This window comes from Hydractinia symbiolongicarpus, chromosome 14, assembly GCF_029227915.1.
Source record: "Hydractinia symbiolongicarpus strain clone_291-10 chromosome 14, HSymV2.1, whole genome shotgun sequence".
Taxonomy (NCBI): Eukaryota; Metazoa; Cnidaria; class Hydrozoa; order Anthoathecata; family Hydractiniidae; genus Hydractinia; species Hydractinia symbiolongicarpus.
Genome location: NC_079888.1, coordinates 17,969,666 through 17,983,270, shown reverse-complemented (window position 1 = coordinate 17,983,270; position 13,605 = coordinate 17,969,666). Strand labels below are relative to the sequence as shown.

Here is a 13,605-nt window from a genome sequence, read left to right as displayed (position 1 = left end):
GAAACACAAAAGTGAAGTGTTTGAGAATTTTAAAGAATGGAAAGCAACTGTGGAAAAATCGACTGGAATTCAGATAAAAACGTTTAGAACTGACAATGGTGGAGAATATACATCCAAAGAGTTCGAAGACTATTTGAAGAAAGAAGGTATTCATCATGAGTTGACAATTCCGAAAACACCGCAGCAAAATGGAGTTGCAGAGAGGATGAACAGAACACTCATGGAATCTGTAAGATCAATGTTAGCAGATTCAAAGTTACCAAAACGATTTTGGGCCGAAGCCTTGGCTACAGCAACGTACCTTCGTAACCGATGTCCAACGACAGCAGTTAAAGGGAAGACACCCTTTGAAGTATTAACTGGAAAGAAACCAAATGTCGAAAATCTACGAATTTTCGGATGTGATGCGTATGCTCACGTACCAAAAGATGAAAGAAAGAAACTTGATTCAAAAACCAAGAAGAGTGTATTTCTTGGATACGGTGATGGAATCAAGGGATATCGTCTATATGACAACGACAAGAAGAGAGTCTTTTACAGCCGAAATGTGACATTCAATGAAATCTGTGGTGAATTGAAAGACGACCGTGACATAGACGAACCAAAAGTAGAGATCGAATTACAACCTCGTGAAGAAAACACAGATAATCAAATACAGGAGGAGCAAGAGCGACAAGTAAGAGAACGACGGCCTCCTGATCGTTACGGAGAATGGGTATACATCACTCAAGAAGAAGATCCAAATACATTTTCTAAAGCAATCAAAGTGGAGATATGATCGCAGATATAATGACGAAAGGAATCGGACGAGTACAGTTTGATAAGTTGCGAACGATGATCGGATTGAAGAACCTTACGGACTGCGAGTGAGGAGGAGTGTTGAAAATAGGCACTCTTGCCGCAAGAACATTCTAGAACCTTGTGTACTATCTAGAAATATAAGGGACATTGGAGAATATTCCAGAAATAAGATAACTATACTAGAAACTACTAATAGTAAATATAGAACATCTGGAATATACTAGAACATTCTAAAGTATCTTATCTTTAATATATAAATAGGAGAACGTCTTGTAAATTTTAGAGTCATAGAGTCATAAAGTTATTGGAGCAGTCGAAGCAACTCTGCAAATATATAAAGTTTACATTTCAACAGGGCAGGTACTACTTCGTCAGTCTTCATCAATCTTCGTGGTGTGAAACGCTGCTCGTCGTGGATAACGCTGATTTCCACCAGAAGAAATTTTCAAAGAAATGGGTATTGTTGTTTAGTTTGGCTAGTAAAGACAAACAATAACAACGAGAAAGCAGTAACATTAAGTCTAAGATAAAAAAAAAAAAAATCTGTTAACGAAAATGTTTTCTTGACGTAACTCAGTTTTAATTTCGTCCATTTAGTGTCGACAAATTTGTAATCGATATTCCACAAGATCTAGGTCCTCTTACGCGTTTATATATTGGACACGACAATAAAGGAAAGATTGGTCCAGGATGGAAATTAAATAAGGTAGGAATGAAAAACCAAACTTACACAGATGACTAGTAGAATTATGGTCTCATTGTATTTATGTGAAGATGACTGACTCTATTTTGAAATCTGTTGAATGGAATTTTGCGCTTTAGTTGGACATACAAATATTTACATCGACATGGAGATAAATTTTCATTTTCGATAACGGCCTACAAGAGAAAAATTAACATTGCTTGCAGCTTGATTCACTTTTCTTGTCAACAACTCAAAAGTATTACAATATTACGATAAAAGAATCTTTTATACTTTATATCTCATAACTTTTACGCAGTTTTTAAACTTTTAATTCAAGGTTTCAGTAATGCTGATGCAAAATATTGGAACTCTTTTAGAATTGCAAAATTGGAACATATATCAACAGCAATTAAATTCAGTTTAGGCAACCCCTGTTTTTCTTTTCGTTTAGCTATATTGTAATTAGATATTTTCCTGCAACAGGTGGTTATTGAAGAAAAACAAGCCAACAAGATATCTGAATTTATAGTCCACAAATGGCTGCGTAAAAAGACTGGACAAACAACATACGTATCAGTAGAAAAGAAGATAAATGGTAATTGTGGCAGTGTTTCTACCGTAAGAATAGTTAATGGGAATGTTGCCAAAACTGGTCAGTTCCCTTGGCAGGCACAGTTAGCAATACCGAAACAGGATCTGTATCATATATGTGGAGGAACTTTGATCCATCCTTGGTTTGTGTTGACCGCAGCCCATTGTGTTAATAAATACGATAACAAAGATATGGTCATTACATTGGGAGAGCATGATCTATTTAAGTAAGTCATTATCCCGTGTTTGTCATAATTAAAATTGCTTATGTGGTTGTGTCTTGTAATTCCTACCTGCATTTTTTTTAAACATAAACTCCTCTTTCACGATTTGTTGCCAGACTAACGCCTTATTTCTATAAATCTTTCTTGCAGCACCATTTAGCGACATTGTATTGATCCTCTCACTTTAGCGTAGTTATTTGACGCAATTGCAACATTAATTGTAAAGACAATATATAGGCAATTAATATAAAAAAACTTTAAATTTTGACTTCTAAATGCTTCATATAATAACATAAACTGCATTCATATTAAAGAAGAACTACTTTGCTCATTACTAACATACTACCTGGCAGCGAGTGAATTCAATCTGCTGTCCCCAGAACTGGAATTCGCAGACGAATCCACTACACTGCGGCAATATGAAATCAGATAGTTTATCGCAATATTGTGTATACATCTTTATTGTAGCACATTCGTATTTTTAATTCTCAACAGAGATTATTGTGAATGTAAAATACGGATGATATGAACTGGATTGTTATTGAATTACTTTAACATATCATACATTATAGCCACGATGGAACAGAACAGAAGTATGGCGTAAAAGAAGTCATCATACACAGCGAATTCAGCGCTGATACTTGGGACGAGGACATTGCCTTAATTAAACTTGACAGACCAGCTATGTTAACATCAGCTGTAAAAATTGCTTGCTTACCATATCAAGGTTACCACCTCCAATCAGGTTTGAACTGTTTCGTTTTAATATTCTGCTTATCGTAAAATGAGGTAGAAAGGAAAATTTATTCTTTAATTTACAGGAAAAACATGCATTATTAGTGGCTGGGGAAAACTCAAAGGTGGAGGAAGATATTCCATGAAATTACAATATGCAGCCTTGCCTACAATTGAAAACAGCGTGTGCAAAAAAGGTTTGCAAGTTTTTTTATGCTTTCTCCTTCAGTGTTGTTGTTTTATCTGCTCAAAAATTATCTACGTAATTTTGTTATTGGCTTTAATTATACTTAACGTGGCGTGTGTTCAACACACCGTGTCCTATGATTTTGCCGAAAATATAAGACCCTAGTTTTCACCATTTCTGCTTGAAGTTTAACCAGAACTAGAGCTGTAGAAATTTTAACACTAAAAATATCTTAATTACTTCTTATTTTAGCAATGAAGGATATTAATCCAAATGGAGGAGTTACTAACAACATGCTTTGTGCTGGCGGGAACCAAAAATCAGGTTGTGAGGGAGATAGCGGTGGTCCGGTCGTGTGCATGAATTCTGGTGGTCAATATATCTTACAGGGTGTGGTTGCGTGGGGCAGTCCTAAGTGCTCTCTCGCAAAGGACCGATACAGCGTGTTCACACGCGTGGCTAGATATATCGATTGGATCAACTCGTCTATCTACTCAAAATATATTCGGGCATTTTAATACATTGTTTTCGTAAATAAAAACTTTATAAAGATTGTAAGATTTGCGAATAAATTGATTAAAATTATGAGTTTATTTCTGTAGTTCTTTTTATTCTTCGAAGTTCCATTCCTCTCTTTATTTTAAAGAAAGATCGCATCTGTTCTATCAAGTGGAGCAAACAAAGCAAAATTGTCTTTTAAAAATTTTGTTCTATCGTTTTATCTCTATAATAATAGTCGTATTTTTTCTGTCCCTGCACGGATCCCCCGCTGAGGTAGAAAATGATGCTACGGAAACACGAATATCAAATGCGATATATTTTTATCCACTTTGTCGCGACGAGTAAATATAAAGGACGGACCAACCCGTGGATTTTTCCACGGGCAACGAATAGTCTATATTATAATACCCGTATACGTCTGTCTGTCTGTTTGTCACGCAAAATGTTAGCTTAGCTGCGCAATAGCGAGAAACATGCAATGCGGTATAAAAAGGACGGGCGAACCCGTGGATTTTCCACGGACTAACGACTAGTCTATATTATGATACCCGTATACGTCTACCCCAAGTAGCGAGACGCGCTGAAGGTGGTATAATAAAGACGGGCGAACCCGTAGATTTTCCACGGGTCACCGACTAGTTTGTAAAAATATCTTAAAAAAAGTAACTAAACTGTTATGTGACATCTGTGAATAATCTCTTTACGCATGTTGGATTTAAAGCAGTGTGCGGTGGAATGCAGAAATGTAGTTTTCATTGGCGAAGGAAAATAAGACACAGATAATTAGAAAAATTTAATTATCTGTTTTGGATTAAATTTGACAAGGAATCATCCGCTGTTAAAAACTGCCACGGGTTTGCCAACAAATGTTTAAAATAGCGAATGTTAAGGGCATTATATAAGTGAAAGTGCCTGAAAATGGCCTAAGGGGCCTTAAAAATTGCTGCACATATTTGAAACTTTTCTATATTATTAATTATTATTAAGACCTAGTTCAACAGCCCGTGGGAGAACTCACAAGATTTGCGAAGCAAACTGTTACATAGATATATCTTGATGATTTTATCATATACAAAATGTTGTTTTAAAACTTTGTTAACGCGTTGCTTTTATTTTGTAGGTCTTAAAATGCTGATCAAAATAATGTATTATGCCATGCAAAACGAATTTTCGTGGAACTGAAAAAAACACGGATTACTAACTAGTCTTCAATAATATTTTACTTTGTTTTTTTAGCATGAACGACATACAGTGTTTACCATGCGTTATTATGTCAACCTTACTAACAATCACCCAGTTAGCAGGCAGACCACATGTAAACTATTGTGGTGATATTTTTTTTGTGAAAGTAATGTAAGCGTTCCGAAAAGGTGGAGGTGTGACCACGAAAAGGATTGTAGCAATGGATCTGATGAGAGGTGTTGTGCTGAAAAGACATCATTCTACAATCCAATTGGTAGGATACAAATTATTTGTCTCTTTGCATCAGCACTACAATATGATCAAAAAAAGATCTGTACTAACAAGTTCCTGGCTTACGTATTTCCAGCCGCTTTCCTATATATAACTTATTCGTGGAAAAAAAACTGCTAGAAAAATTTGTGCGAGGTCAGATGCTCGCTTTTCGCCATTCCGCCAATTTAATTTCCGCAGGCTAAATTATGAAATATTCAGCTCGCCTCACTTTTCAAGAATAGACGCTTGGATGAAAGATTTTGCGAATTGAATTTTCGCTTAAAATGCCAAAAATCGCAAATAATTGCAAAAACTTCTTTCGTGTTATTTTCTGGGGTTAAAGTAATAACTTAAGCAAGTTTAATGACAGTTGATGACTGTTGATTCCGTGGTAACATTGTGGACAGTTCCAGGTTATTTTGACCCGCATTACGTCCGTAACACTGTCGCAGGAATAAATAACTTAGGGGCATGGTGTGGAAATTCCAAAAGTGATCAAAACTGGATTCAGTTGAACTTACTGAAAAAATACAAAATAACAGAGGTCGTGAGAAAGGGTAAGCATCCTCACTATTAGCGCAAATAATCTCATATTTGAATTTCAGGAAAAGCACGATTTTCTATAATCCAAGCCATTTTTGGGATCAGTCATATGGTTTTGAAGTTAAGCACAGAGAACTTTTTTTGCGATGTGTTTCTTTTGAAAAAGATTTCGCCCTAGTATAACCTGGAAGGTTGCCAAAAGAGGGAAATAATGTGAGGCCTAAAGGTTGCTAAGCATGTTGCTAGGTTGCTTATAAAATTACGTCATAATTATTTGATTACTGATTTTAAAATTGAGTTTATATTATCTATATAACAGTCTGTGGAAAAATCCACTCAGGCAGGTGAGAACCATTACTTCAATTTTGACCCATCAGGACACAAAAAAACCTTTTTTTAGGGAATTTGTATACCCGTTGCCTCGTAGAGCTTGAAACGCTGATAAAAATAACGTATAGAATCATGTGCTTTTGACGAACGCCTAAGAAGATAAGGGTGTTAAAATCTTGCTAGGTTAAATAACTTGGAAACAGGGTGGTGACGTCTATTTTTCACCGCGTGGGTAATTAGGGATACCCTGGATCAAATTTTCCAAACCTAGGACTGAATCCGTTTTGGAATGGACGGGTTGTTGGTGTCATTAAAAACCCTTTTCAATATCTCTGCAACCTGGAAAGTACACGATGCTATACATTTTCTTGATCAGCGTTTTAAGATACTATGATACTATGAAGGCAACGGTTAATACCAAATACTTACTGACTGCACCAAAATGTTTAACGTAAATGTCAGTTTACCAGATCGTTAATTGTACATGTTCACACATTTTGATTAGAGTTTTAACTCTTTACAACAGATGCTACGTGTTGTGAATATCAACGGGTCTCTGTTGATGTCTAAATGCAACTCCTTTCTATTTATCTGCTTCCAAGTGGATTTTTCCACGGCCCTTATCGACTACTGTAAAATAAGAATTAGTGCCATAAACATGTTTAGATTTGGTGAGATTTTAACCAACTTACAAAAGATAAAAACAAAAAAACGGATACAGTTTTTTGAAAATGTATTCAAGGTCTCTCAATTAAGGTAAATAAAATCATTACAAGATTGAAAGTAGTGTGCAATCAACTACATTGGTACGACGCTTTCAAATACTTAAATACTCCCTTGCAGTGGTCACGAAAAACTTCATTTGAAGCAGAGATGGAACAAGAAGATCTTCCATTGCATTTTCTTGCGACTATAAGAAACGATGAAGGGTCTCTGCAATTGGTGGTGCTGCGAGAATTTGAACCAGGACAAATAAATGTCGAACGTCTACCGTAATTAGCAGATGTAATCATAATATTGGAGTAAGGAGGACAAAATAACTTTAATTTTCGACCTTCACAAGCTGTTCTAGAACGACGAGGTAATCCTTTAAAATGAAAAAACAGTAAAATTACAAAATTCAAATTACTTGGTAAGGTTACTGGATAAACTATACTTACTTGCACATGAAGGTGACTTTCAAGTACTTGAAAACACCATAACATGGATCACCAAATATTTCATTTTTTGCAGGAATTCTACACCATCGTTTGCCATTACAAATCGCTTTAACTATACTTAATGATGACGGTGCCTTACATGTGGTTGTACGTCGTGAAGTGGGACGTCGTTTGAAAGTCGTCCGTAGTTTGCGGATGTTATTGTAATAGTTGTTCTGCGTGGGCATGTGATGCTCAAAGTTTTGTGTTCGCAGACAGTAATGCCTATGAAAGAGTTAGTTGTCAAGTAACATGTGTAGCTAGGGCAACTTTTAATAATTTCATCGTTTTTACGTAGGAATAAAAATACCTGACACAACGTAAAACATCGAATACAACGCGATCAAGGAAGCTGAGGTCTTCATTCTAAAAAGAATTTAGTCGATTGATTTACGTTTCTAAATTTGATGAAACTTTAAGCTAATTCATTTTAATCTTTTGAATTTGCCATCAAAGACAGCTGAAATTATGAGGAAAACATACTTCCTGGTTTCTCAAATAACTTGCTTCTTTGCTTGAAATACGAGAATGACATATTCTGATAAATATTTACCATTTATAGATAGCAAAAAATGTTCCGTTTTTGACTGCAGGTCGTTAAAAATCTCTGCAGATTCTTTAGTGCATTAATTTATAATAGTTTTTATATGGTGTATGCTTAAGTTTTTTACATTTTTACTACTATGATGTTATAGAAATTCTCAAATCATCTGTTAAATTAATTACCCGTTGACTGTCTGTGAGCCAATTAAAAAATAGGGGGGTTTGTAATTGGAAACACCATTATAATCACACCTATAACCATAGTAACAACCGCCGTCCAAGTAAATCTCAGTAAGGATCCACGAAGTATGTCTGAAATATATACGACGGGCGAATTCCCCTGGAGTTCTTTATAGGCTAACGACTTGTACGTATTTGATAAGGCTGATTCACAAGAAAAAGCCTGTGTGAAGACTTTCGACCCATAAACGCAAACATCTAAAAAAAGCTCCACTCAACATATTAAAACTTTTAGTAAAGATGCACGAAATAGTTATGACATATGTACGACGGGCAATTCCCCCTGGAGTTCTCCATAGGCTCTCCACAGTCTATTAAATTAACAAACCGGAACAACATATGCCAAAAATTTATTCGATTGTTTGCCACGGTTACATGTTCTCAGGAAATACGCTCAATGCCAAGTCAAATTGTTGAACAGCTTGAGCGATTAAAATGCATGTTAAACTTTGAGACCAAATAACTTGGAAACGGACTGTTAAGTTCAGTCATTTTTAAAGCTTTATGTCTTGGGAACAGCTAAAAATAACCGCCGTTATATTCCGCGACGTCAGTTATTGGGTAATTTCCCTAAAGCTGTGTCATACCATTTGTTTCAGAACAGACGGGTTGATGACGCCTTCAAAATATCTTTACACCACATAAAAACTTTTCATATTTTTACGTTTGCGTCTGCGCTTCCAGGACAATGTTGGTAGTGCGAACCAGAAAACGAAAGTAAACACATTGTCAATGATAAAAAAAAAGAAAAGTGTTATTTGAAACCAGAAATATTATAAAAATACGGAACAATTAATTTCTTCTCTTTGTTTTTTTTTCACCCATATCTCCTAAAACTAATTCCAACAAACTTCTTGATAAAATTGTGGGGTAATATAAGAGAGTGATAACGTTATGTTTTGAGAGATATTCGTTACCAATAAGTACAAATCTGTTGCTAAAGTAAGACTTTTTTTTACCCGACAGTCTCTTTAAATGCACATGAATTGCACATTTAATAGCTATCAAATGAGCGTTCTCTTCGAGCACTATTTTATCAAATGAGCGCCCGCTCGTAATACCATTTTACTGAATGTGCGCCCTCTTTGGGCAACATTTGCCGAATGTGCGCCCTGTCTGAATACTCGTTTACAAATAAGCCCCCCTCACCGAACACTATTTTACTGAATTAGCGCATTTTTCTTAGAAATAGGAAGCAAGACGGTCGTTCATTAAGCAGAACATGTGTTCTATTGAAAAAGCTGAATTAAAAGGAAAGTAACGGGAAAGAGTGAGAGGGTAAGTTGGGCGGGGTTTGGCTCTGTTGAGGAAAGTAAGTGCGTGCTGCGCTTATTCCAATGAATACTGTACATAACGGTTTTAATCTTCGTCTATTGTTAAAACTTAAAAACGTTAGCCTTTTCCACGTGCTAGGGAGGAAAGTTTTTATGTTTACTTTCAGAAGGTATGTAAACTTCATGGGTAAACAAAAGCAAACAAAAATAAAGCCATCATATATATGGTTTCTATGCACCTCCCTATAACTTCTATACCACGAAATAAAACATCTGCAAAACCAAACATTTCTCATTTCTCTGTTACTGAAAGTTGAAATATCTTTAAAAGTGAAAAGACTGTTGAAGACAGACAAAAAGGCCATACACTTTGTGCAGAAGGGCTGACATTAGATTGATTTTGTAGATCTCATTACATAGGAATGTAAACAAAGATATTAAACTTCTAGCCATTATATAGAAACTGTGTATGATAAGGAAACGCAATTCGTCTAGGTAGAGCAGAAGATATGAACTAAACTACTGGCTAAATTACATATCCACAGAAATTGCTGCCAGGTATTAAATACATTTTATTTCTTTTTCCTTATGTTCAGTGTAACTTTATATATTGAAGTGATATGATACGAGTAGGTGCTTAATGTTTCAAAGAATGTTCTTAAAATTGATAGTCCCTTCTTACATATAACAATAAAACATTATAAAAATAACAAGATAGTATCAGCGCCTTATAAATGTGGTCAGCTTATCGCGAACCACTTGATGTGATATGCATATGAATTAGGTCATGAATTTTGTGTCTCTCTGACGGATGTTATAACTACAGTAAATGACCAATTAGACGCCCAGTCATTAAATAACCGCCCGCTCGGAATAACCACCCACCTTAAAGCTAAATACACTCAAAAATCGCCTAGTGTCCGAATAACTGCCGGTCCAATTTAGCACTCATGTTATTCGGCTAGGTGCATATTCGTAATAAATAGGGTAGCCATGTAAATCATAACATGCAGCTTGTTTATAGGTAAACGATCGTTGCGGCGATCTCTTGAATTCTCAGGTCGAAATCCTTACTCGAATTCTAATACATTAGCGCTTCCACCTCTAACATCGCAAAATTCATCGCTCGTTTACGGTACAGTAAACTTCTGGTAATAAGAACGTTTGCAAAGCAAAAAAAAAACAGCTTGGATTTTTTAACAAAGAAATTTTCATCTTGCAAAACTGCAACTACCGTGCGATAACTGTTTTGTCACAGACGTGAGATGTTTTGTTTAACGACAGCTTTGTTTACATAACACATGTCATGCGACTTGTTTACAAACATTTGTAGTTCTAATTCGAAAGTAAATATATATTGTGTGAAAAATAATAAAAAGCTACAGAACGTACTTGTAGAGCGAGAAAACGTTTTTCCAAAGCACATATCATACTTGTAGAGCGGGAAAACACACATCCGACAACATAGTTCAAAACTTGTACGACAAGTGTTTACAACCCGTCGTCAGATTGTCGTACGACTGTAGCGCGACAGCTGCAGAAAAAAGCTTTGTTGTTGGAAATCAATTCTTGTTAAATCAGGGTTTTTTTAGGGGATTCTAAGTCTGGAGGAAGGAAGGGGTGTGTGAATTTTTGTTCAACATAGCCCTAAACCTTTTTTTTTGTTTTGACAGTCATTGGCAAGTATGTTCTCCTAAAACGTCTGTTACTTAGCTATTATGTTGCATATATAATAAACCTTCAATAATAATAGTTTATTGCAAAAATTATTTTGGCAAGATGTTCTCACAACTATATATGAAAATTCACTTGGAACGGGGCTTACCCTCATAAAGTCCTTTCCCTTTTTTGCTCAAACGTCTTATCAATAAAAATTTGATAGAAAAAGCACAATATAAAACTAATATTAAAACGATGCTCAAAAAATTATCTTTTCATCAGATAGTCTACTGGATAAGAATCACTAACAACTGTAATTGGTGTCACTCAAGGTGCAACTCTCACATCTAAAATCATCAAAGCACTCATTTTCTGTTTAACGATTACTCTTGTAAAATAAAAATGGAATTAAGAAACCCTTACATCTATGTGTGAGAAATTTTCAGATAGAATTGTATCCGATATTGTCTAAAATAAAACACCTTTGCCCCAACTTTGACTGACATATGAAATCGTATATCAGGAATATTAATTTTGATTTTTAGTAAAAAAATATAACATAATGGCGTTATCCACTGTATACAAAATTTGGTGTGAAAACATAGAAGATGCAAGTAAAACTCCGACAAGGTGGATATTTTTTCATCAAGTTTGTTTCCGTACAGACATAATTCTTTACTTGCGTTTTTTGCTGCAATTTCCTAATACCAAGATGTCTTCTTTTTCTAAGTTGTTTTATCAAGCAAAAGTCTTTTTTTTCTGAGTTGTACGATCTATTTATCGCCATTGTTTGTCTGCGACGAAAATTAGCGCAATAAGTCGAAGAAGAATTATTTTTTTACATCAAAATTGTTTTCAAACGTACTAGTGGTTTCGTTGACGCTATTGTCGTTGGTTAATTTAGTCTAGTTTTCTCGCCAGGTGTAGTCTGGAGAACATATCAATAAATTGCACCATTTTTGTTTGTCTTTTTTTATTTAAAATTGTTTTTTTAGAATCAATTGCATCGAATTCACTCCAGACTCAGATAAAATACTAGTTGCTGCGGGAAAGTTGATTTTGGTATCGATTTGAGATTTGTGCATAATCAATACGTGTGTTATTATTGAGCTGCATTCTGTTACTTTGCATGTTTTTCGTAGGTGTATGACGTCGATGGAGATTTGATGGAGATGTTGAAAGGACATAAAGATACAGTGTTAACAATTAGTTGGTCAAAAGATGGTATGTACATTGTTGATAGCCCTTCTGTTATTTGTGTTTTTGTTAATTTTCTTGTTGTTATTGTTCTTGTTGTGTTTTTTATTGTTATTGTTGTCGTTGTTGTTGTTGATGTCTTTGTTGTTGTTGTGCTTGTTGTTGCTGTGTTTGGTTGTTGCGCCTGTTGTTGTTGTGTTGTTGTTGTTGGTGGTGGTGGTGTTGCTGTTGTGGTTGGTGTTGTTGTTGTTGTTGGTGGTGGTGGTGTTGTTGTTGTGGATGTTGTTGGTGTTGTTTTCATTATTTAAGGAGGTATTTAGAAATTTTTTAATGCTAACTCAGACTTCAGATTTAGGTGATGTAAGATAAAGCGGATTTTTATCAGAGATTCTTGCTGCGATATTTGTTCGAGGAAAAGCCACTGTTGCCCTACTTGCGCAACCTCGTCCCCAGTGCAATAATATTTATGTAAGGCTAACTTTCAAAAAGCTCTATTTTACCTATGGCAACAACAAAATAAATTGTGAACGAAGTTTTTCAGCATTGTCGAATACTATCTTTCTGGTATTTAACATACCATATTGCCACTACTTATTATTTTCGATACACATTTTCGTTAAAGGATTTTCACCCTCGTCCCTAGTGTTTTTTGCCTTTTCGATATGATATCAAAATGGCAAAAAACACCTGGGGACGAGGGTGAAAGTCCCTTTTGTCTTTCTGATATCATTCGTACTCGGAAAATTGTGATATTCGTCAAACAAGTAACCGGTCAGGATCAAATAATCAACGGATCTCTGTTTTAATTTTTTATGGTGTGGAAAAATGATTGGTGTCTACCACCAGCGTATAAATACACACTTGGATCTCAGGCTTTTGAGTGTCGGTCATATCAGAAGGTTTCTAGGAGTACTGTCGCTATTTTGTATATTTTGTAATCAGGAAAAGAGAAAAAAACCCACATTAGAGCCCTTCCACAATCCAAGTTAAAAAAATGTTGAAACTCAACAAATATACAACCCTCTACAAAATTAACTGAAACAGGTTTTCTCTTACAAATTTGAATAAAACTACACAAAAGCCCCCTCCCCCTTCAATCAATGTTGTGATGCATAATAACTGGTGGAACGGTCATGCAATAGTCTAGCTAGCCAAAAACCAACAGCAAAATTGAAATAGGGAGGAAGGGGGGTTTGTCTCTTTAATCATATGGAGGAGGGTTGAAAGGTCGCTGACAAAAGGGTCCCGGTGACTAAAGTGTCGAATTGCGTAAAATAACTTGGCAAAAGACTTCGCGTTGCGCTCCTCTATTCTGTTTATGTTGTTATGTCTCGCTTACTCGGTTGTAACTAATTGAGACAATGCGAGGATTCTTAATGATCAAGACAAACAAATCGAGATAATGGCGGCCTGGTTATCCTGTCGCGTTCTAGTTCAGACA

At 35.5% G+C, this 13,605-nt stretch overlaps 2 protein-coding genes and 1 long non-coding RNA gene across 3 annotated transcripts; 2 read left to right on the top strand and 1 right to left on the bottom strand.

The window, feature by feature from the left end:
• Window positions 1-774: 774 nt before the first annotated feature.
• LOC130625243 (elastase-1-like) lies at window positions 775-3,816 on the top strand. The gene is made up of 7 exons (XM_057440298.1): window positions 775-866; window positions 1,157-1,258; window positions 1,399-1,507; window positions 1,970-2,304; window positions 2,874-3,046; window positions 3,123-3,233; window positions 3,476-3,816. The coding sequence occupies exons 1-7, from the start codon at window positions 775-777 to the stop codon at window positions 3,739-3,741; spliced, it is 1,188 nt and encodes a 395-aa protein (XP_057296281.1). The 3' UTR covers window positions 3,742-3,816.
• Window positions 3,817-6,596: 2,780 nt separating this feature from the next.
• On the bottom strand, window positions 6,597-7,751 carry LOC130626134 (uncharacterized). The gene is made up of 3 exons (XR_008981812.1): window positions 7,562-7,751; window positions 7,213-7,476; window positions 6,597-6,962 (listed from the first exon to the last, which is right to left on the bottom strand). It is a non-coding gene; the product is annotated as an uncharacterized LOC130626134 (long non-coding RNA).
• A 3,771-nt stretch (window positions 7,752-11,522) lies between these two features.
• Window positions 11,523-13,171, top strand: LOC130625350 (uncharacterized). Its single transcript, XM_057440429.1, has 2 exons — window positions 11,523-11,597; window positions 11,963-13,171. Exon 2 carries the CDS (start codon window positions 12,134-12,136, stop codon window positions 12,470-12,472), a length of 339 nt encoding a protein of 112 aa, XP_057296412.1. The 5' UTR covers window positions 11,523-11,597; window positions 11,963-12,133; the 3' UTR covers window positions 12,473-13,171.
• The last annotated feature ends 434 nt before the right edge of the window (window positions 13,172-13,605 follow it).